This window comes from Monodon monoceros, unplaced genomic scaffold (assembly GCF_005190385.1).
Source record: "Monodon monoceros isolate NGI ecotype Baffin Bay Population unplaced genomic scaffold, NGI_Narwhal_1 Super_Scaffold_8, whole genome shotgun sequence".
NCBI lineage: Eukaryota > Metazoa > Chordata > Mammalia > Artiodactyla > Monodontidae > Monodon > Monodon monoceros.
Genome location: NW_021703785.1, coordinates 32,359,608 through 32,384,230, shown reverse-complemented (window position 1 = coordinate 32,384,230; position 24,623 = coordinate 32,359,608). Strand labels below are relative to the sequence as shown.

Here is a 24,623-nt window from a genome sequence, read left to right as displayed (position 1 = left end):
CCAGCGTGAGGCTGCGTTGATTTGAATTTGGAGCCTGGTTACTCCGGGAGGAATGCGAAGCGAGGAGTTGTCATTCGAATTTACTACGCGGCCTCGATGCGATTGGCTGGTTCGCGGACAGCGGTGAGACGCGATTGGCCAGTCGCGCGCAAGGCCCGTGCTCTGGTTGGCCTAAGCGCGGAAGCGGGGAGTTAAAGAGTCTGTGCCTGTCGTGGGAGCTGGACTGGCACCTGGGAAGCGCCCTGGAGTCGCTTTGGGGGGCTTCCTATTTGTACACACCACTAGGTATGTACTTTGTAGTTCCTGGCCTTTCCTCCTGTCTCGAATTGGAGAGCTCACGTAGCCCGGCTCTGGACCGGCCTGCACGCTCGCCTCGGGATGAGTGGAAGCTGCCAGGGAGTAGATGCGGAAGAGGGGGCGCCAAGAAAGAGTGATCGAGTAAGGTTGGGGATGACACCGGCGTGAGTGTCCTCTTCTGTTCTTCACCTGAGGAGGCCAGCTGCAACGTCAGCCTTCCAAGGAGTGGGTTCTTTTTCTCTAGTTGTAACCCCCCTTGACGGGAAATAATGCAGTCTCGCCTTCTATCCTGGGGGTCTTAGCCTTTCGCTAAGGGTGTTTGAGAAGAGGCAACCCAAAGCGGTTAATTTCCTAGCCCTAATCAGTCATTCTTTGCTGACGGGGGCTAATGTGCAAGAAAGGCACCCGTGCACAGAGAGACCAGAGACTTCCTGGTCTCTTGTTTGCTCGCTATTCATAATTGTTTAGTAACTGCAGTTTGTTAGGGAATTGCTGGGCTATCCGAATTATGTTCAAAGTGTGTAGAGACTTGAGATAATGAATTAAAAACTGTAGGTATAAATTCTTTAGTGGAAAAAGGTTTTGTGCCTATTGGAACATTTAGTTGTCTCGAAGGCGGACCTGAACTCATTCACCTTTGGCGGACTGCTGCTTACAAGCCACTTAACTTCTCTGAACTTGTTAATTCTCCTGCAAAATTATATCACTAATACTTTCCCTCTCTAGCTTTCCAGGTTATTCAGAGGATCACATTTGTGTAAGCTTATTTAAAAAAGCCCAGGAGGCTTAGGTTTTGAGTTAATTCTTTTTGTGAAATGTATGTTTGTTGAATACATTTTAGTTGTCAAAATGAATGTCTAGGGAATTTTGTACTTTTATTATACATACTTCTGATTTCTTTTTAGTTTTCTCTCTGTGCTATGGGAGATGTCAGAGAATCAAAAATGCAAATAACACCTGAAACTCCAGGAAGAATTCCTGTTTTAAATCCTTTTGAAAGTCCTGGTGATTACTCTAATCTCCACGAACAAACTGTCTCCAGTCCTTCTGTTTTTAAATCGACAAAATTACCAGTAAGTTATTCTTGACTAGTGTTTCCAAACAACTTTAAATGTAATTATCTTTCTTTATCTTTAATTATCTTTCCCACAAGACAAGTGGGAAATTTATCATGGAACATACATATCTGGAATGTTATTTTTAATTGTAATGCTCATTATAATGTAGTGGTTGGGCTAAAAATAACTTGCCGGATTTTTTTTTTTTTTTTAGTTAGCATTTCTTTTTATTTTATTCAGTAGATAGCATGTTAGCTTCCTACAGCTGTGAGTGGTGCTAGTTACTATGGTTGATGATATGTGTACTAATCCATGATAAAGAAGAAACTACGTCATCTAATTATTCTCCAGTATTCAACAAACATTATTTGAGTGCTATTTGTCAGGTACAGTTCTTAGCTATAGAGGTTACACCTTGAACAAGTCAGGGTCATAAAACACAAATTCTTAAAGAGCTTATACTCTCATCCAGGGGTCAGCAAACTTTTTCTGTCAAGGGCCAGATAGTAAATATTTCAGGCTTTGCAACTCATGTGGTTGCTGTTACAACTAGTCACGTCTGCCTTGTATTGTAGAAGCGGCCGTTGGTAGTATGTAAACAATAAATGTGACTGTGTTCCAATAAAGCTTTATTTAGGGACAGTGAAATTTGAATTTCATTTAATTTTCACATGTCATAAATTACTAATATTCTTTTGGATTTTTGTCACCCATTCATTCTTAGCTTGCAGATTGTTTAAAAAGAAGTCAACCTCTAATGGGATAGACACAACTAAACTGGCAACTTCAAGAGAATATGTTATGTGCTATAACACAAGGATGATATGGAAGAGAACGTGCTCTTTAGGAGATTAGGGAAGGCTTCATCTCTTTAGCTTATTTTTACTGTTATTGGCTACAGTGGAGAAGTTCTTTTGAAGTCTGATCTTTTAACTTAGTAAATTATCTAGGAAACTGTAAACTGGGTGGCTGTTGATGCTAGCTACACATTCATATCAGCATGAAGCTAGTTATGCACTAGAGGAAAGTTTTACAGTGATACACTTTATATTGAGTCATTATCTGACTTCATGATTTTAAATTGAATAGTATTAGTTTTAATAAAACTAACAGAATGACTGCAACTTAATCCTCAAAGCAAGAATGCATGACATCTTGGGTTTTTAGGCCTGATTTTTCAAAAATATATTCTGAATTTACAGATTAGGATTTGGATAAGTTTTTTGGTTTATTGGGTAGTTGAATATAGAAAAGCAGCACTGCTTACCACTCATAATTATTTTGAGGATCACCTATTTTATGAGCTTTTGCAGGCACTTCTGTAGTTAGGACTTTGTTTAATTTCAGTTCATTCTTGGTGAAAATAAAGACTTGATAACTCTAAGAGATTTTTAGTTTTACTTGGTCATGTTGCATCACTGATGAGTGTTAATTGTGCAATTTCTATACCTTTAATACTCTGTGATTTTTCTGTTATTATGTAATTTAAACAATCACCCAGAGGGAAGACTTGGATATTTTAAAGAGATGCAGTCAAGTCAGTTGATTTAGTGTGATTTGGTTACCATTTGCCATTTAATTTAGTAGTAAAGTCAAATTTTAAAATATGAGCTGTAAGATATTTTTATATTATAACCATTCACATTAATTTTTGAAGCTGACATTTGAAGTTAGCGTTTTGATGAACTATTTTAGTATACTTTTACTCATAAAATTGCTTTCTTTTGTTAAGACTCCAGGGAAATTTAGATGGTCTATTGATCAACTAGCCGTAATAAATCCTGTAGAAATAGACCCAGAAGACATTCATCGTCAAGCTTTATACTTAAGTCGTTCTCGGTAAGTTTTCCTTTTTCGCACCTAAGTGTAATAACGTACTTTCAAGTGAAGAGAGATAGGAAATTCCAAGGTTGAATATTTTTATTTGTAAAGAAATCAGGGAGGAAAAATTATGATACAGATTTATCTTATCTAAATAGTGAGCTCAAAGAACTACATCCAGCAAAACACCCTTGCTAACAGTTCCAGATCTGGGTAGGAGTCCTTTTCTTTTAGAGACAGTTTCCTCCCTCTGCTACTTATGGGACACCTTTGCTTCCCCAGCACTTGGTAGAAGGAAGGTCATTTTGAAATCTGTATCTTTGTACATGATTATGACTTCTGCCATTGAATTTTTGTTTTGTTTTCCTTTTTGGGTATGGGATAGAGTAAAATGCTGTTTTATTACCACCTACATTTAGGGAAGCTGAAAGTCCCTTTACCAAGTTAAGACACATTGAATGGAAGAGTATACATTATCAACAGAGAGGGCTTTTCTAGACATCATCCAGCTTTGACACTTGGGGATCTGATATACATTATCAGCCTAGTAGTCAGAGCAGCCCTAACTAATGCTTTTGTTGATGTGTTGTATAGATTTCCAAGTACTAGTGTGTCTGTTACTTAATGATGCCTAATGTAGTGAGACCATACACTTCTTTGGGGGAACATGCATACTTTTTGATTACCAACTGCAGTCATCTGTAATTACAAATTACAGATAGCAGTAGTCAGTAATAATTTGAGGGACTCTTTTGTTGATGTCAGTTTTATAGTTTGATTTTTTTTTATATTTGAAATAATCAAATCCTGATATGATCAGCTTTTAATTTTTGGTACTAAGGTACATGTGTTATCGGTCTAAGATAATGAATAATTCTTTTCCCTTTAACTAGAATTTAATCACACAAAGATGTACACGTATTGAGATGCTCTTGCAAATATTTGTCTGGCTTTTCTGCCCCTTCCTCTTTTGGCTTGGTAGCTTGATGACCATCCCCTCATAATTAATTAATGCACATCCAAAGTGCTATAGCAAGGGACTAGAATGGGGATAGAGCATGAAAGATTTTAACTTAACACTAGATAATACCTTTGAGAGAGAAGGTGAAAAGAATATCTGAAAGCAAATGTGTCACGAATGAGACGAATTTTTTGTTTCACACAAACTGTGTGCTATACTTCGCCTCCTCTCTTCAGTATATTGAACCACGGACCGTCAAGAGAGATGCGTTGAACACTGTGAGGCACTGAAGCAGTACAGGAGGTTCTTCCTGCCCTGTAGTCAACAAAGTTGTGACACAGCATTTCTTTACTTACTAGTAAATCCTGTATTGTTTGAGCAGGTTTGTGAAAAGAACCTTGGTGTATTTCAGTAGATAGACCTGTAACGTAGAAGAGGGGGAAAGACCCTGATTTAATTTAACTTCCTCATGTAATTCAGTGAATGGTTATGGCTTCTACCGAGGATAGTGAGTATACTCTTAAAACATGTTGATTCCTTCTTAGAAATAAGCAAAGGCTTCCAGTGTCTCTTCCTCTCTAACCCAAGTTCCCTATTTCAGTGCTTTCCACCTTTTTCATGCCATGCTACACATAAAAATGAGAACTGCAAATCATCCTGGTGTAAACAAATGAGTCTGTCCATACAGGAGGTGAACAGTCCTGAAAGCTCCTCTCTGCCTTGGCCACCAAGGGTCCATTCAGGGCATACCTGTAATACTGGACCCTGCATGCATCATGCTGGTCAGGATACCCTGCCCTATATGACTCCTTAGAACCTTCCATGATCAGGCTCTCCAGTATCTGGCCAAACTGATTTTCACTGCTTCTAGCCATCACTTGAATATTTCAGGTTGTTAAAGCCCTCTGATGAAGCAGCAGAAAGTTTCTGAATGAGGTATTGCTAGATCAGAGCTTAGTAATACTGTACGCTGTTATTGTTATGCCCTGTCATTTTGACCTGTTTATGTCCACAATAAGATGAAGAGAACTGAGTTAGTAATCTCAGAATGGCTGTTCAAGCTGAGATATCTGGATTATCATTGTAGTCTATTTTCTCACAATTCCCTTATTTGAGAGATCTACTTGATTTTAATTTCTAATACACGTACATTATTATAAGCTTTGTTAAGCTGCAAGTTATACATGAAAAAATTTGGAGAGAAAAAAGTGTCTTACCAACTTATTGATGGTAAGCAAGTATTCTTTCTGGGAACAGATTAAAGAAGTGGGCCCTGGGAATTCCCTGGTGGTCCAGTGTTTAGTACTCCGTGCTTTCACTGCTGAGGACCCAGGTTCAACCTCTGGTCAGGGAACTAAGATCCCACAAACTGCACGGCGGCTTGGCCAAAAAAAAAAAAAAAAAAAAGAAGTGGTCCTACAAGGCTAACTGCTGAGTCCTTGGCAAGTATATGCCTTGTGCTTGAGACCCGACAATTTATATTAAAACTTACAGCTGATAAATTTGGGGTGCTATAATTGCATAATGTATCAAAGTGGGAAAAAAAGAATTTGTTTGGACAAAGTTTTATATTTTATATTTCAAATTTTATATTGTTGATATTTCATTTCAGAATTAATAATTTTGCCTGTTTATTTAGAACTGTAAGGATGATAGTTTTTTTTCCTTTTATTTCAGAGTAATAGTTGATTCTAAAATTATGACTATGATAAACTTGCTATAATTGAAGAAAAAGAATTTGGACAATTTTTAGATTTCTTTGGAGTGACATACTTCTTAATTTGTGGTGATTAAAGGGCAAAGTTTATTCAAATTACTTTCTTTACATTGTTAATAGTAATTTAAAAATTGTATCAATGTAAGCCTTTTAAAAGAAAATATTATTCCATTCCAACTGTGAATGGAAAGGGGGGAGGTAGGCCTAACAGCACAAGGCTGAATGAATATCTAAATACTGTCATTTATGAAATGTGATAAGGTCCCAATTTTTCTTTTAAAATGAGCTTAACATTTGCCAGTTTCCAACGGGGAAAGAAACGATTTCTTTGAAAGGTTATTATTTTAAATGTTCAATCTGCTGAAGTAATGGCATGGTTATTTTTCTTCTTTATCTCTGTATAGAATAGATAAAGATGTGGAAGACAAAAGACAAAAAGCCATTGAAGAGGTAACTTAAAACTGTTACTGATCATGAAGCTAGTTAAGCATCGATTCTGCATGCACAGCACCTCTAAGAGAGGAAGACTTCCTTCAGATCCTTTCCTGTCCCAGCTCCCACACCAGTCTACCCGTCCCCAGTCCCTCTCAGAGCTCCCCTAAGACCAGTGTTTTTGAGCTGTTCCAGCGCCTCTCATTGTAATGACCAGTTGAGTGCTTTTCTCCCCCAGACTGAATTCTTATTTGGCCATTATTGTGCTTGTTCATCTTTTCATTCTCATGGCCTAGCACAGTTGGTCTTCCTTGTGCCTTGGATGAGCACAAACCATTGTTTCAAGTTGGAGTTTACATAGAGCAAGTTGAATATTTTCAAGCCTTGGAAGTCTAGATTGGCCTCAGTAACGGTTTTATCTTTTGTTCTTGTTAGTTCTTCGAATTTTTAAGACATAGAATATATTTCATGAAATATAATATACTGATAAATAGAAAAAGTATATCCCAAAGGTAGGTTGTTTTTTTTTTTTAATAAAACTAATGAACTTAGTTTTTCACTTCTTGCTTTCTTTGTTTGCTGAACTCTTAGAGTATAAAGGATGTCTATCTAGATATTTGCTCAAAAGTCTTCATGTCATGGTAGCCTTTTTTGTTTTTCCTTTTTCTCTCACTAGCCCCCTCTATTCCTTAGCTGCACTTGGATCTTCTGCACCCCAAAAGACTTCAGCTATGGCATGTTCAGAGATCCAGTGATGTGCTGGCCCCCATATTTCAGATATAGCCTATTTCTTAGGAAATTGTTTCATATGCTTTACTCCTGACAAATGTTATCTACTTCTTAATCTGTCTGATAACTTCAAAATTTTAATTCTAATCCAGTCACTTGATTCCTCCCCAGTTGAATATTCTCAGACTCTTTCCCATTTCCCAACATTTTGGGAAGTATGCTTTCTCTTTCGAATTCTCGACTTAATTTTAAAGGGAAATTCAGGAGAAAACTTAAGAAAATGAATTCAGAGTGAAGATTAGGGCCAATGTAGCAGAAGTTAATGTATCAGCAACAAATTAAATTCATACATATGCATGTGAAATACAATAGATATATGCACATAATAAAAACAAAAACAAACTGCAAAGAAAAAATATAAAATGAAAATGAAGAGCCTTTTGTTCCCTGTCTCACTCCTTAAAAGTAATTACTGTAAAATTTCTTGAGTATACTTTCAGATTCGTGTGATCACATGTGTGATAATAGCACATGTCCTTTAAATATTTGCACATAAGTAGGATCATCATTTTTATACTGTTTTGCCTCTTACTTTTTTGCTTAATAATTTCTTAGAATTTTTTTTATTATCAGCACATACCAGTTATTAGTAAATAGCATACATAGTATTCCATTGTATGAATGTATCATAACCTAATCCAGCCCCTATTGACAGATGTGTAGGTTGTGTTCAGTGTTTTTTCTATCACAAGTAATGCTGCAGTGAACACACTTGTACATATATCTTTGTGAACTTGCTAAGTCAGAGGGTTTGTGTTTTCAGCTTTTGGTAGATTTTGCCATATTGTTTTCCCAAAAGGTTGTACCAATTTATTCTCCTGGAAACGTTATGATACTGCCTGTTTTCTCATATCTGCAATATTGGCTATTATCAAACTTCTTAATTTGTGCTAATCTTATTACTTTAAAAATTCATCTTGTTACTCGGATTTGTATCTCTTTCATTCTCAGTGAACTTATACTTTGCTTCATGAGTTTGTGGGTCTTTTATATTCCTTTTTTTCTGGGAAGTCTGTATCATCTCTGTTCCCCCTCCCCCCCTCCTTTTTTCAACATCTTTTCTTCATGTTTTCATAGGTAGTTTAGTCAAGGAAGCTAGTTCTTTGTCATAGGTATAGCAAAATATGAAGAAAATGTTCTGAGTTACCTCCAAAACATGGAGAGGGGAGGGGAAAATACTGTATTACTTACTGTATTAGGCTTGATTAATTTTATACCCAGAATGAAAGAGGAAACACATTTATCCAAATGCTGTATCTCCATTTGGGTGTACTGGCCAGTGGTGTGCTGGTAAATTAACAACAGGCCCTCTGACTGTGGGAGGAGTATGAGTTTTAGTGATTGCTGCTGTCCATAGTGTAAATACTCCAACCACGGCCAATTTCAAGTTAGTGATGTGACATCGCTGAATGGGGAAAGAAATGTAGCAGTACACCATTATATGTAGGCATTCTACCACACAGACACAAAAGATATAATTAACCTCAAGAGCATAGATGTTGGTAAATGTAGTAAAATAATTAGCAAATGATGATTTTGAGTTTTTACTACCTTTATTTTTAATATAGGTTATTTAAGTTTACATAATTTTAATATTGGCTTTGTTTGATAACTGATACACAGAATTCCTGAAATTTTAATTATTAGATCTTGAGAGTCAGGACAAGCCAGCTCCAGCACACTATTGATACTGGCTTACACGTATACATTTATCTCCATTTATTCCTTCCCTCTTCATCCTCCCTTTTGTCAGCCTCCCCCCGTGTCCAAAAAAATTGGGGGAGAAATGAAAAATATTTTCTTTATGATTAATAACCTTAGCTTAATTTGCAAATTTAAGTGGTTGATTTGAAGTATTAACATTTTTCTTTATATATACTTTAAATTTCTTCCATTTTACCTTTGCTCATTTGTGCTTTTAAGTATGAAATTTTAAAATATAACAGTAAAGTCAGTATGTAACATGTTTGATGGTTATTTAACACAGCTGCCTTTTCATATTTCATATGCCTAATTTTATGACTTTAATTTTCCTAGTTTTTCACTAAGGATGTCATCGTACCCTCTCCTTGGACTGATCATGAAGGGAAGCAGCTTTCAGAATATGATTCCAGTAAATGTGAGTGTGTTAAAAATTGCCTGAATAAAAATCATAAAAATAAAAAGCAATGAATGTAAAACAACATATAGTGAGTGTCAGTTTATCTGCTTTGGTAGGAAGCTTGCTATAAATTAAATTTCTGGATACCAGAGGATTTAACTATTTAAGAGTTAGGATTCAAAACTTGACTAAAATTTACTAAATTCTTTTTTTTCTTGGCCATTCTATTTTGAATTTAACTTTTTCTTCATAACCATTGTGAATATCAGTTATAATGATGGTTATAGAGGATCTGTAGATGCAGAAATAGTTGGTATTGAATATAGAGCTGAATTGTTAATTTTTGCAGTGATTTTGAAGGTTAATTTTTTTAAATGAAATCCTTAAATTGCTTTTGCTTTTTGCTAATTTCCTGGTTTCTTATAATAGTAGAGGAAGGATGGGCATTTATAGGACCTCTGGGACAGTGTAATACAGCTGATTATCTGCAAAATTAAAAAGGAAGTTGAAGAGCAAGCCAGTAATCTTTCAAATATTTTTCTACCTCTAGGAAGTGGTTATCTTATATTTGCTCTCACTGCCCTTTGAGCTGTGAGCAATGTTCAAGTATTACTTGTTTATATACATCCCCCTTTGGGTGGAATTGCCCGCTCTTCTGTATAGCATACATTAATTATGCTCTCAGTATAACAGGGAATATTTGTTCCATTCTTTGTCAAAAACACAATACAGAAAAAATGGATTGAGCACTTTTCATGTGTCTAGACAGTGTTAAGTGCTTTCAGTATTCCTTACAACAGCTCATGTGAAGTAGGTGCTATTATTGGTCTCATTTTATAAGTGAGAAAATCTAGTTTTAGAAGGGTTAGAGCACTTGTCCCAGGTTACAGATATGATAAGGTGGCAGAACCTGGATTTAAAAGTAAGCATTTCTCAGTTCAGATTCTGAATCGTTGCAAACTAAAGGTGGCATGCAGTAGTGGATGGAGACCTGGGTTGTAGACCTTCTGTATTATAAACCAGAAGGGGTGACCTTGATCAACTTTTTCAGTCTCTTTAGGCCTCAGTTTTTCACTTGTAAAATCAAGGGGTTAAACTAGATGGTTGTGTGATAACATGCCTCCCAGCTCTAAAATTCTGTATCCAAGGTGACGTATTCATAGATGGTAGGTTTCTTCCCCCCAGTGTTTTAATGTTGGATTTTTGAACAGGTGAATCAACCTTGTTATGTGATCTTTTTTATAACATCATTTTATATTCGAGGTAACCTGTTTTAGTTAAAGTGAGGCAGATCAGGAAGATGCTAAAAATACTACATACAGCCTCTTTGGTGTGCTCATCAAGCCCGTGATGACAGAGTACAGTGGTTAATTGGCGGGGGTGGGAGGGGTGCGCAGGCCTGTGCTGTCTACAGTGGTGTTGGGAGATAGTTCAGTTCTCTGTGGGTCTCGCATTGCTATACATCTCATGAAGAGCGCCACGGACAGGTTTTGATCCAGGCTGTATTTTCAAGGATGTTTGTATTGTGAACATCCTTGGAAAACAGAGATGGAGTATCCCTCTGGAGCAGAGGGTAGGTTTGTTTGGCTGTCTAGTACAGTAATGGTAATGTCTCCCTCTGGGGCAGGTTTGCTTGCAGCTTATAAAGAATGGGATTTCCCGTGCTTAGGGTTCCTCAGCTGGGGCACAGACCCTCTGTGTGTGCTGTATCCACCTGGGCTCGTTCATGTCCCTTCCTTGGGACTGAGGGGGCAAAGGGAGCTGACGTGAACATGAAGCTCATGTTGCCTCCTGTGCTGAGAATAATGAAGTCCCTTTGTCTGTGACCCAAAGCCTCCTTTCTTCAGCCAGCATCTATGCAACGTTGACACACTAACCTGTCAGACCCTTTACAGTTCTTGACATATGGTAGCCACTAGCCACATGTGGCTATTTACATTTAAATAAATTAAAATTTTAGTTTCCTGCTCATACATGCACATTTCAGGTGCTCAGTAGCCGCACGTAGTGGTGACCATATTGTCCTGCACGGATATGGAACATTTCCATCATCACAGAAAAAGTTCTGGAAAACACTACCTTAGAGTAGAGATTGGCAACCTCTATCTGTAAAGGACCAAATATTAAATATTTTAGGCTTTGCAGACCATACAGTTTCTGTTGCAACCAGTCAACTCTGCTGCTTTACCATGAAAGTGTATCCCTGATGATACATAATGAACGAGTGTGGGTGTGTTCCAGTAAAACTTTATTTACAAAAATAGGGAACCAGCCCGATTTGTCTCGTGAGCTATCATTTGCTGACCCTCACTCTACAGTAATGCCGTCTGGGTTTGAGTCATGCCCAGTATAGCTTGGTAGCTGTGTGAACTACTTAGCTTTCCTGTGCCTCACTCTCCTTCCCTATGAAATGATGAAATGAGATAATACTTCGAAGATCATGTACCTAGCACATGGTAAGTGCTCACTGTTATTTACCCGAAGAATAACAAAGACAATGGTGAGTCAGGGGGAACAATGATTTTGTTTGTACACATTAGCTTATGCTGTCAATTTTTACTGTTACCAGTATTTATGCAGCAAGGTGCTTCAATGACTGTACTACCCATTACATTTTTATTTATGGACTTGAACAAGAATTTCTCTGGGAACTATACATAGGCTGAGGATTTCTGAGTTATAGGCTACATGTTTTCTGATTTGACTGTGCGGCGCCAGGCTGCTCGCCAGAACGACTGTACAGTCTGCACAGCCACCCGCAGTGCCTAGGGTTCCCATATCCCCACATCCCTGCCAGTACGTGGCTTTCACATTTTTGCCTTTCTCATGGGTTGTTTGACATTCTAAATGATGGTTTTAATTTTCATTTCTCATATATTAACAGCCTTTTTATTTCCTCTCTCGTAAAATGCCTATTTCTAATTCCTTCCTATTGGAGTTGTTGTCTCTTTCTTTTTCCTTTGAATTTCTAAGATACCTTGTAGTTACATTTGTAGTTATCTTAGTTCTAAACATTTCACATGTCATCTCCAGTCACACATGTGCTACTTTTGTTTTGATGTCTTTGGTTGCCTAGAAATTCTTATTTTGGTGTAATCACATCCATCCATTTTTCCTCATTTGATTGTGGTCTTAAAGTTATCTATGAAGTCCTTTTAGAGGAAACAACCAAGAAAACACTTGCAATACAGTTGAAAAGTGGTGTGAGAATAATCCTGTCTAGATGGAAGACACAGTTTAAGCTGAGACTTGAGTTAGCCGGACTCGGGGAATAGGGCAGAAAAGTCAGAGAGGAAAGAATATTAGAAATACCTAGAGGTGAGAGAGAGAACCTGTTTGTTTTTTAAGGTATTCAGATAATGCTCGGTTGGAGGACAGCTGTGCTAGAGACAGAGACAAGGTTTTGGAAGGGCTTTATTTACACCATTAAGGTGTTTGGACTCCAGCCTAAAGACCAAGGACATTACAGAGTTTTCGCAGCAGAGTGCCTTGGTTGCATTTGCCTTCTAGAAGGTCACACTGCCTACAGCAGAGAAGGCATTTGAATCTAGAATTCTATTTTTTCACCCATTTATTTACTACCTGGTGCTTTTTCAAGTTAAGAAGCTTAATATTAGTCATTAACTTCAGATTTTTAAAAAAATTATTTGCACCCATATTTTTGACTCCTCTCGGCGAAAAAAAAAAAAACTGAGCACGGTTTTATTGATCAAATTTCAGTTTCTTTCAGAATGGCCTGGCGCTTTAATTCCGACAATTTATCTATTTCCATTTTGGAAAAGCATCAAGCAACAGAGGATCTGTTTGAGGACATTGACGTTGACTAACATGTGTCCCCAACCTTTTAAGGTTGACGTCATGTAGAGCAACGCTGCTTTCCCTAAAAAGTATCTCTTGGTGCCGCCTTACTTGCTGTGGTAATCCTTAAGTCTTATCCTTATGCTTCCTCAAAGTTGACAATCAATCAATCAATAAAAAAAACAAACAAACTTAGCAGAAAGATGCCAAGTTATATACTTACATATGCAGACATTTATTTTTTAAATGTAAAAGTTTCCACACTTCATTTTTTTACTCTGGAAAAAGTAACCCTAAAGTAAATGAAGAACAGAAAATGTAAGATTTTTCACTTAGAATGTTTTACAGGTATTAACGTCAATAATGAATCTCCAATTGGAAGAAAGCTGACCGTACATTCTGAGACAAGCAATGGTGAGTATGAATGTAAATTGGAAAAGAAGTATGTTCCATATTAAGCGACATTTGATGTTAATTTCAGTACATGTGATAACACTTCACTCTGGAATTGAAGTTGTTTACTTTTTATGAATAAGCTATATGAGAGCTGACCTTGAGAAACAGAATAGATATATCCATCCATGTTTGAGAAGTGGCAATAGTGTGTTATTTTGTGATTCAAATCATGTGAATCGAATTTTGGTTTTGGAAGGCATTCTTTTGAAAATTTGTTAATATTGGGAAATCTATCCCCAAATATATATAGGCTGGCTTCTTTATTGTTTTTTTTTTTGCGGTACGCAGGCCTCTCACTGTTGGTGGCCTCTCCCGTTGTGGAGCACAGGCTCCGGATGCGCAGGCTCCGGACGCGCAGGCTTAGCGGCCATGGCTCACGGGCCCAGCCCGCTCCGCAGCATGTGGGATCTTCCCGGACCGGGGCACGAACCTGTGTCCCCTGCATCGGCAGGCGGACTCTCAACCACTGTGCCACCAGGGAAGCCCAGGCTGGCTTCTTTTCTGATATAAGTGCCAGCAGCACAACCAGAAGTTATCTTTTACCATTAACAGGTTTACATCAGTGCTGGAAAGTGTGGGAAACAGGAAGGTGGCATGTTATGGAATGGGATGCGTAAAGTAAATAATTCAGTTTGTCTGGAGCATCATTGGGAGATGGTTGATGGGGAAGCACATGCTAAACTGCATGGGATACACTTGCATTGATTTAACCATGTTTGTGTTTATCTGCTTGCTTCCAGCTGCTTGCCAGACATTACTGTCTCTTCCTGTGGATTTTAATTTAGAAAAGGTATTAGGTAAGTATTGTATTTGTTTAAACCTTTAATAACTTAAATAAAAGGTTTTGTTTTAATGGCTTTTGTAAGTGGGAATCTGTGGCAATGCCTCTTTCTAAAGAAGTGGGGAAGCCTGAAATTTCTCATTTTTCTTTAATATGGCCTGAATTAGCCTTTTTATAGTGAACTTAACTATAGACATAAACTATTCATGAACACATTTATTGGCACTACCCATACTCATAATGAGGCACTAAAAAAAGAAGGAATCGTTTCAGATTTCAAGCAGCACCTGTGCAGTTAAACTTTGCCCTCTTTTTGGAAAACAGTTCAAACATAGAGACTGGTTTTTAAAACATCAGACAACTGAAATATAATTGCTCTTCCAAATGACTAGCTCTGCCTTTTATTCTGTTAATATTAAATATAGGTGACTATTTTAGAGCTGATGAATTTGCAGATCAATCTCCCGGAAACCTCAGTTCTTCATCCCTCAGAAGAAAGCTATTTTTAGATGGCAACGGAAGTATCTCTGACTCCTTACCTCCAGCTTCTCCCAGAAGTCCTCGTAGTGGTGTTCAAGCATCACTTGAGGTTTTTTATTCAATAGATCTATCTCCTGTGCAGTGTAGGAGCCCTGTGCAGACCCCGAGTTCGGTAAGAAGTGGGCCAAGTGGCTGGTTGGTTGGCTATAGGCATCTTGGACCTAGATGCTCCTATTGCTGTCAAGAGGAATGATTGTCTTTTGGGTTTTATATTTCATGCGGATTAGCCTAGTTCACATTTTGTCATTAGGTATAGGAATGCTTTTGGTCAGACTCTCCAATTTTGTATTTAGAGGTAAATGAGTCTCAAGGAATTTCAGGGTAAGGTACTTACTGAATTACGGAAGAGTTTCAGTATAACACAACTAGATTGGTGTTAGTGGACTAACTTAAAATTTTTCATAAACTGCTACTTGGTTTGTGTAAATACGGTGCATTTATATTTTATCTTCTCTAGTATATTCTATTTCAGAATTTTTGGAACAGTCTTCTTAACTATCCTTGTTACAAAATGCCTTGCCTTTTGGCGTGTTTTTTTTTTTGTTGTTGTTTTTTTACCTTTTTTTCTTACTAAAGTATAGTTGACTTACAGTGTTTTATTAGTTTCAAGTGTACAGCAAAGCGATTCAGTTATACATCCGTATATATGGTTTTTTCAGATTCTTATCCCTTATAGGTTATTACAAAATACTGAGTAGAGTTCCCTGTGCTATACAGTAGATCCTTGTTGATTATCTATTTTATATGTAGTAGTGTGTATATGTTAATCTCAAACTCCTAATTTATCCCTCCCCACCTTCCCCTTTGGTAACCATAAGTTTGTTTCGTGTGTCTGTGGGCCTGCCTTTTGGTGTCTTGCCTTTTGCCACAAAGCAAAGGTGGCATCTTGCTTTCTGGTGAATAACCAAAGTTATACAACCTAGTTTATGAATGTGTTTCAAAAATAAAGATAAATAGCACTTGGTGTAACAGAGCTAAGGAAGAGAACCGTTTAATTTTATTTATTTATTTTTATCACAGGGGCAGTTTTCTTCTAGCCCTATTCAGGGTAGTGCAAAAAAATACAGTTTGGGAAGCATAACCAGTCCTTCACCTATTTCTTCACCCACTTTCTCACCAATTGCATTTCAAATAGGAAAGACACCACTCTCAGGTATGTCTTGTAATACAACCCCCAATTAAAATTTTATATTGTCAATATTTGTTATTAAAGAGTCTCTTTTTAGCTTGTTCTAACTACAGAGCTCCAAATGACCACTCACCCTTTTAAAATTTAGAAACTTGGATTTTTTTTTTTTTTTACAAAAGGAACAATTTACTTTCAAAGACTGAAATTCTCAGCAAAGTTCTGCTCTCATGTCAGATACAGGTAATTTGACTAGCAGTATTTATACCAAACATCTTACAAGCAGAATCAAAGAAAGATGGCTGTCGTAGAGATAAGTTGGTTTTGGTATGCCTTCCAGTGTGTAGGTTCAGACTTTGGTAATCAGATATTCATATTGATATTGTGTAAAGATATATTTGTTTGAGTAAAGTTTTTAGGTAGTGTGTGAGAATTTACATATTTTTCTTTGCAATATGTCAGTTTTTCCTTGAAAAAAATTATAGCACTTCTTGAAAATTATTCATAGTTTACAAAACCTATTCATAGTAAATAAAATTGGAAAACTGAAAACTATTTTTGTTAGTCTTCCTTTTATATATGTACATGTGTATGTGTGTATATATCTCCATACATATATGAACACACACACACACACACACACACACACACACACATAGTTCTATATCCTGCTTTTTTCACAAAGCATTCTATTAGGAGTATTTTCGTAGGTCATTCAAGTCATTTATTATTGTTTGAAACCATGATTTTGAATCACTGTATGATATTCCATTTCACAGATGTATCTTTTGTTTTCAATCATTGATAAACATTTAAATTATTTCTTTTTTTTCCTTGTATGTACAGTGTATTGTACATATTTATTTCTTTAGGTTAAATTCTCAGAAGTGGAATTATTTGGTGAAAGGGGATGACTGTTTTTAAGGCTCTTGAGGAATTTTATCAAATTTTCCTCATAAGAAGTTGTACCAATTGAAATTTTCATCAGTGGTGTGTGAAAAGTCATCTTTTTCCCCATCTAGCAACACTGGTCTTACCATTCTTTTTGATGTTTGTTAATTTGGTACATTACAAAAAGGTCTCTTACTGCTTTAATTTTCTTGTCTTTGGTTATTACAATGTTGAACTTTTTCCAAATGTTTATGGGTCATTTGTTTGGGGGGATTATTAGTTCAGACTTCAGTGTTTTTGTTGAACAAATGGTCTCTCATTGCTTTAATTTCCATATTTTTTATTATTTGTGTGACCAAACACTTCATATGTTCATTTACCATTGGGAGGATTGTTTATATGCTTTTGCCCATTTTTTTAAACTTTTGTTTTTATTAAGCTAACAAAGCTATAAAAATTATTAACTTTTAAGGCATTTTGATTATTTTGTTTACCATTGTTAAGCTCTTTATTGTTGCAAATATTATTTTGCAGATTTTTGTTTGCCTTTTAATGTTGCTTATAGTATTTTACATAAACAGAAATAGATTATTACATATTTCATTTACCAGGTACAGCTGTTAATTTGCAGCTATCAGCTGGTTTGTTCTATTATCTTGGATGTGAACAACATTGTTATAGTAGCAATATGCTTGAGGATATTTGCCAGAGGAATTATATTTTGAAGAGCCTCACCCTGTTTATGGATACACATTCATTTGTGCTATTATTTTTAACACCAAAATTTCACTTCAGGAAACATCACCACTGTTAGAGAAATCCAGTTTTTCTGGCATGAAACACGATGATGACCATTTAGTAATGGCTTTCCCATGTCCATGTTTTCATGATGTGATTTTTCCTTCCCAATCTTTTTTTTTCCACTCCCAATCTTTTAGAGCAAAGGAAGTTAACTTTCCATTCTCCTGATGCTTCGTCTGGAACAAATTCTAATGGAATTACCAATCCGTGTATCAGAAGTCCTTATATAGATGGCTGCTCACCAATTAAAAATTGGTCTCCTATGAGACTTGAGATGTGTACAGGGGGTGCTAAGTATCGGCCCTCACTGATTCGGGTACCTTTTACTCTCGAGGCTCACAGCGAAGATGAAGGAGACAAGGCAGATGTTCCTTCCACAGACGCCTCCTCCCTAGCTTTGGGCACGGCTGGAGTCCACCTGCCGCAGTTGGATGGTGACACTTGTCCACATGGCGCGCACTTGGTAGTGACCGCCATGTCTATTACCCAGAACCAGTCCGGTGCTTCTGAGAAAGAATTGGCACTGCTTCAGGATGTGGAAAGTGAGAAGGAGAATAACACTGTGGATATGGTCGATCCCATAGAGATAGCAGATGAGACCACTTGGATTAAGGAGCCCGTTGACAATAGGAGTTTACCCATGACTGACTTTGTGAGTGGGATCGCCTTCAGTATTGAAAACTCTCACATGTGCATGTCACCTCTCGCAGAAAGCAGTGTCATTCCTTGTGAAAGCAGTAACATTCAGGTAAGGTATTTGAATATTGTAGAGTCCTTTCCTTGGTCCCTTGTTCTTCATCCTTTCTTTTGTAAGATTATAGTGAGAAAGAAAATGGGTTGTATGTGAGACTTAACAGCATTACATATGTATTTTTAATCAGTACTAAGTGATATCAAGAGGGTTAGTTCTTTTAACTTGGACTGATGACACATATATTTAATATTCACATTCACTGATATTTATTTGGAGTAGGAAAATAAGAGAGCAGAAAAGAAATCAAGCTGCTCTGTTTTTACAAACTGCTAGAATCCGGCAACTTCTCAGGGTTCACCTCTCTTTCCTGTGGAGCTAGTTCCCAAAGAATTCAGTTTTTGGTGTAGTGTTTGTATTCTAAAAATACAGTAGTTTTGGTTTTTCCTTTATATAATTTAGGAAAAGCAGTTTAGAGCACTTTTATGTATATTTCTTTTGGACTTTAAAAAAAATGTGATTTGTAACCACCATTTTTCATGTAACCATACATTTCCAATTTTGCAACATCTGGCAACAGGAAAGCATGATTCATTTGACAAATACACTTCACAGCTAGCATTTACTTTCAGAAAGACATTTGTTCCACTAACTGTCATATTCTTTGAGTTGAGAGTTTTGAAAGAACTTTAAACTAGAAAGGCAATTCTACCTGCCATTTCATAGTAACGATATCTAACACTTATGTAGCTCTTACAATATGTCAGGCATTATTCCAAGTACTTTACACATGTTAATTTGTTTAATCTTCACAATGGTCCTGTGAAATAGGTATACCATCATCCACGTTTTACAGATGAGGAAACCGAGAGTCAGAGAGGTTCGGTCAATTGCCTGTATAGCTAGCAAGTGGTGGAGTCAAAAGATTCAAATCCTGGCAGTCTGGATTCCATGTTCCTTAATCCAAGTTTATACTGACCCATAGTAATAGTTAATACTACACAGTCTTCCAGTGTGCCAGACACTCTTCTAACCTCTTTATAGATACTAATTCATCTAATTCTCACAACAACTCTATAATGCTTTAGTGCTGTCAGTTTTGACATGCTAAAGTGTAAAACTCATGGAGGGATTTTAAATGATCCCAAATTACATATAATCTTTTGCTCATATTTTATGCCTATGCTGCCTATCCTGACTTCTAGGATTGTTGCTCAAAAAAATACACTAGAATCGCTTTTACATATTCCAGCTTCTAAATTTGGTTCCTAAGTAAAGAAGCGCATCCAGTCAAACTTAGCCTTAAAGGTATTGTTAACTTTTTTGCTCTCCTTTTTTCTTACTGCCTCTTTTTTTCAGAGCATCTATAGAAGCATTAGAGAATACTTAGATGGAAATACACATTAATCATCCAGTCCACCTACCCCTTGGAAGCCTGTCTCATAAGTTGCCATCACTCTGCCTGAGTACCTGCAGGGGTATCCCAGCCCATCTTAGAGGACTTCTCTCACCATTTACAAGCCTCTTCCCTAGCGAGCTGAACTATGGTTCTGTCTGTGGTATCTACCAGTCAGTTTCAGTCTTATCCTTTGGGTCATATCATAATAATGTGTACTGTTCGCAGAACATTTTGTAGTTTAAAAATGTTTTCTATACATTCTTTCCTACCACAGGGGTAGCTCCAAACATTCGAAGACAGTCACATTTTCCCAGGGCCCTTTGACTTGCTTTACTGTGACGGGTTGGCCTCCAAGCATTGTACACAGATATATTCCTGGAATATCCCTTCATCATCCTGAGAATTCCCTTAACCTCTCGCATGTTCTGTACCCCGTTCTCCTGTTTCCTGGTTTACTTCTCACTTGACTGGAACACATTTTCCAGTAGCTTTCTGAGAAAGAGTACCTTTTTCAAGATACTGCACGTCTGATCACACGTTCTTTATTCTCTCACATTTGAGTTTGGAAATAATTTTCCTTCAGACTTTCTTTCGTTCTGTTTTCAGTGTTGCTGGTGAGAGATCTGAAACCATTTTAATACTTAATCTTTTGCATATGGTCTCTTTTTATCCCTTTCTGGAGTAAAGGATCCTGAAATTTCAGTGATTATTTGGTATGGGTTCCTTTTCATCAGTTGTACTGGGCACTCAGAGGGCCCTTATGATCTGTAAACTCATGCCCTTCACTTCTTGGATCTTTTCTTGAATAATATCTTAGATTTCTCCTCTCGTTTTCACCATTCTTTGGAACTCCTTTTGATTCTCCAATTAAAAAAAAATCTTTTCACAGTTTTTTTTAACTCCCTTTTGTTCTAATTTTTGGGAAATTTGGTCAGCTTCATACAATAACCCTTCCATTGAGTTTTTATTTCTGCATCTTAATCTTAAATTTGTAACTCTTTTGTTTGTTTTGCTTTTGGTGTTAATTAAAAAATCTGTAGAGTGGCTGGCAAAGCATTGCGTGGTCTGGCCTTTCCCTTACTCTCCAGCCTCATTTTGTTTCCCTTCCTTCTCTGTTTCAGTCACATTGGCTTTCCAGAGTTTGGAATACCGTGTTGTCTCCCTTGACGCCTGTGGCGGTTAACGAGATGACCTGTGTTGTCTGGTTGGCACATAGTAGGCACTGACATTAGTAGTGGTCTGAATGGGAGCCAGTGTGATAAGCCACCATGTTATGTTAGGGGCACCATGATCCTTCTCTTCCTAGAGAGTGGGACAGACTCCCTGTGTACCGTACTCCCTGCACCACAAGGGTTTTGTTCAAATGGAACGTCACTCCCAGGAGTAAACAAATATGCATCCATTCCTGAAAACTGGAAACATTTTTCTTAAGATGATGATAGAATGCACTTTCTAGGCTATTCTTTTGTTTGTGTTGGGGGCAAATGTAGTCTTTCCTTCGCTGATCATAATTTGCATAAAAGGACGTAAGTGCAAGATGACTGCATTGTGGGTTGTGTTGTTTGGTGTTTGTCACTGTGCACTTAAGTGTGGAGTGTGCAGTGAGTGGACAGGGGCAGTGGGGCCTCAGCTCTTCGTCATCTCATTCCGACACTGTGAAAGTTACCCTTTCTGAGCCTTAGCCTCATTTGTGAAGTTAATAGGGTGCTGCAAGGAGAAAATAAGAATATTACATGGAGCGCCGTACAGGGCTGGTGCTTTTTTTAGGCCCTCATGAAATAAATATTTGTCATATTTGTACCAAAACTGAAGTTTGCTAGTCCCTTTTTTTCTTTTGCTCTTTTGGGCTGTAACAGTGTGTTGTAGAATGCTGTAATTTTAATTAAAATGAAAAGCTGAGCTAACATCTAGAGCCATTATGTACGTGGTATTATTATGAAGGTAAGATTTTTATTTCAACGATGGGTATGAGTATAACGTAAGCCACCTTTTAAAAAATGTGTATTGTTTTGAATCCTCTTAAAGGTAGCTTGCCATTTAGGTAAATTTTATTTAGAGATGCAAGTAAGCCATTTAAGACAAGCTTGGTAAATGAGTTGGAAGAAGTTGATTGTAATCTTCATTTTCATCTACTGGGTGTGAGCACAAAGTAACAGGGAAGTATGTTCTTAGTGGTTTGTACACTGACTTTCAATAAAATTACAGGGACTTCCCTGGTGGTCCAGTGGTTAAGACTCTGCGCTTCCACTGCAGGGGGCGCGGGTTTGATCCCTGGTCAGGGAACTAAGATCCCATATGCTGCGTGGCGCAGCCAAAAAATAAATAAAATAAAATAAAATAACCTAGAATTTAAAAAAAATAAAGAAAATTACAAGATATGTTTTATTAGAAGGAATTGTAGTAACTACTTTGAAGAACAAGCAATTTTATGTTTATTACTTTTTAAATTCATTCAATATGATCAATATTAAATTGTATTAATACAATATTAAATTGTATCATTCAGTTGTGAATAATAGTAGTGATTCACTTAAATGTTTTAAAATATTGTCTTTATATATAATTACATAATCCAAATCTTACATATATATTTTTTATATAAATATTTTAAAATAAATTTACTTATTTAAACATAAAAGTTCCTCAAAATAAATTTTGTGGTCAAGTGAATTACACTTTGCAATGTTACCTGTGGTGGTTTTTTTTCTCTCTCACCCTCTCATTCCTGTCAGATGGATAGTGGCTATAATACACAGAATTGTGGAAGCAATATTATGGATACGGTTGGAGCAGAAAGTTACTGCAAAGAAAGTGATGCACAAACCTTGGAAGTCGAGAATAAATCTCAAGTTTTTAATATAAAGGTATGGAAAAAACAGAGAAAGCTTGATATGGTTGTAGTTTTTAAAGTATTTACTAAATGTGACTGTTTTCAGCCTATCTTTTTCCCGTTTTGTGTAAAATCTCGTTAATTGCTATCTGTTGATGCCTCATCCTGTCTTCAGTTCATTTAATAGCAGGAGAAAGTGCTTCAAAACTTTATTTTCCTACCTCTTCTGCTATGAGGGAGCATAAGAGAAGAGGTGGGGGAAGGAGAGCTAGCGCTGCTCTGGAAATGGGGCTTGAAATCAGTTCCTTTAAGCGAAAAGGGGAACAGGAGAGGGTGCCCAATAGGAGGGAGGTGGAGGGTTTTGCCTCTAATATTGGCTCAAAGCTAAACTAAAAACAGCATCTTGATTACTAGAGAGGGAAATAGTACAACTGAGAGATTTTACACATCAGTTACGAGCACTCAAAGCTAAGGGTTCTTTTCTTAAAATCCAAGCCTTTAGAGATAACATATGTGTATCTAAAAAACTGAGTATTTATACAAAAGTATACTGTTGAAGTGAACACTTACTGAACCTCCAGATAGGATGGATATGTCTCTATATGGTTGGCGAGTTCCACATCCATGGATTCAACCAACCTCAGATCAAAAATATTCAGGGCAAAAAAACCCCCAAAATCCAGAGTTCCAAAAGCAAAACTTGAATTTGCCATGTGCCAGCAACTATTTACATAGAACTTATGTTGTATTTGCAACTATTTACATAGTATTTACACTGTATTGGGTATTATAAATAATCTAGAGATGATTTAAAATATATGTAAATACTATGCCATTTCATATAAGGGACTTGAGTATCCATGGATTTGGGTATCCTTGGGGGTCCTGGAACCAATCCCCCATGGATACTGAAGGACAACTGTATTCAGATTTGAAGAATCCCATCATAATTTTAGGCACTGATCAGGAGAATTTTTGATTTTTATGTGCAAGTTTATTAATAAACAATAAATATCAAGTGTGCAACTAAACATAACTCTCCAAACGAATATTCAAGTTTAATATGGAGGCCACGTTATTTTACCTTTCCTCCGTTTTGTCATGAGGTGGGATTGTAGTTGTCCATTTAAAAGCAAGCAAGCATTAAGATACAGGAAGTACTCTTATGATACAGAATACTGATTTGTAACAAAATGTATCTTCACTGTCCCTTTAGAGTGCATAAGGAAGTTTGCATCTCGGTTTTAAAAACAGTTCACATAATTGTTGTATCCTTGAATGGTCCTATTTAAACTGAAAATAAGGTATTTTCTTTTTCACAGCAAGACCACTCAATGCAAAGGTGTTGGATGAAAATTGCAAATCGGCCTCAATGCAGCAGCCCGTAGAGCACCTCTCTCAGAACCAAAGCCTCTAACTGGACAGCTCCTCACATATTTTTCATGCATGGGATCCATAATGTGATCGTGATGGGGAAGAAACTGCTTCAACTAACATGCTGAGCTTTTTTTCTTTCCCTCCTTAATGTGAAAAACCAAGGGCTTAATTTAGTGACAACAGAAAAGCTCCTGGAACTTTCAAAGAAGTTACTGAAGTACAAGTTCAGCTTTTAGCAATAAATATTTTTGTACTGACCTTGAGTGATATGTTTAACAAAAAACTTGAGTGATAACTTTGCTCCTGCCCTACAGGGTCACTTTACTGACAGCACTGAATTTAGCAGAAGTTCTGGGAACATGTGGAACTGTGAAGGTGCTATGTTTTATTTTACTTAAAAGTATGTGAATATACAGATGAATTCAAATTTATAACCTTGGTGAAAGAAATAAATGTGAGTTAGAAAGGAAACTTAATCAAAGAGGTAGAAAGGAGGTTAAGCAGGTTTCCAACACTTTTCATGCTTGAGCTGTTTGTTCATTTCAGTGTAGAAATTCTTAGTTCCAGTGATAACTGGTCTAAAAAGTGTAGATCTTCATGTGTTATTATTAGTGGGGTTAATGTGTGATGCCCAGAATGTATCTCCATCCCTAGGGTAGGGAACATCCTTTGTATGGAGAGGAGTTAGTTAAGAACACAGGAGAACCAGGAAAAACTGGGGGGCTGGGGGGGGGAGGGTTTCCCATAGAGTTTTAGG

General features: G+C 37.0%; 1 protein-coding gene across 2 annotated transcripts; it reads left to right on the top strand.

Moving 5' to 3' along the window:
* The first annotated feature begins 160 nt into the window (after positions 1-160).
* Positions 161-24,159, top strand: BORA (BORA aurora kinase A activator). Of its 2 annotated transcripts, none has more exons than XM_029210133.1 (11): positions 161-285; positions 1,203-1,370; positions 3,088-3,194; positions 6,259-6,304; positions 9,113-9,194; positions 13,323-13,388; positions 14,171-14,227; positions 14,637-14,863; positions 15,772-15,904; positions 17,707-18,317; positions 22,392-23,797. In XM_029210133.1, exons 2-11 carry the CDS (start codon positions 1,218-1,220, stop codon positions 22,629-22,631), a joined length of 1,722 nt encoding a protein of 573 aa, XP_029065966.1. In that variant the 5' UTR covers positions 161-285; positions 1,203-1,217; the 3' UTR covers positions 22,632-23,797. The 2 variants fall into 2 exon arrangements, with proteins under 2 accessions (XP_029065966.1, XP_029065967.1); XM_029210134.1 differs by lacking the exon at positions 161-285 and adding an exon at positions 23,812-24,159 and having other exon boundaries at positions 22,392-22,523.
* Positions 24,160-24,623: the final 464 nt, after the last annotated feature.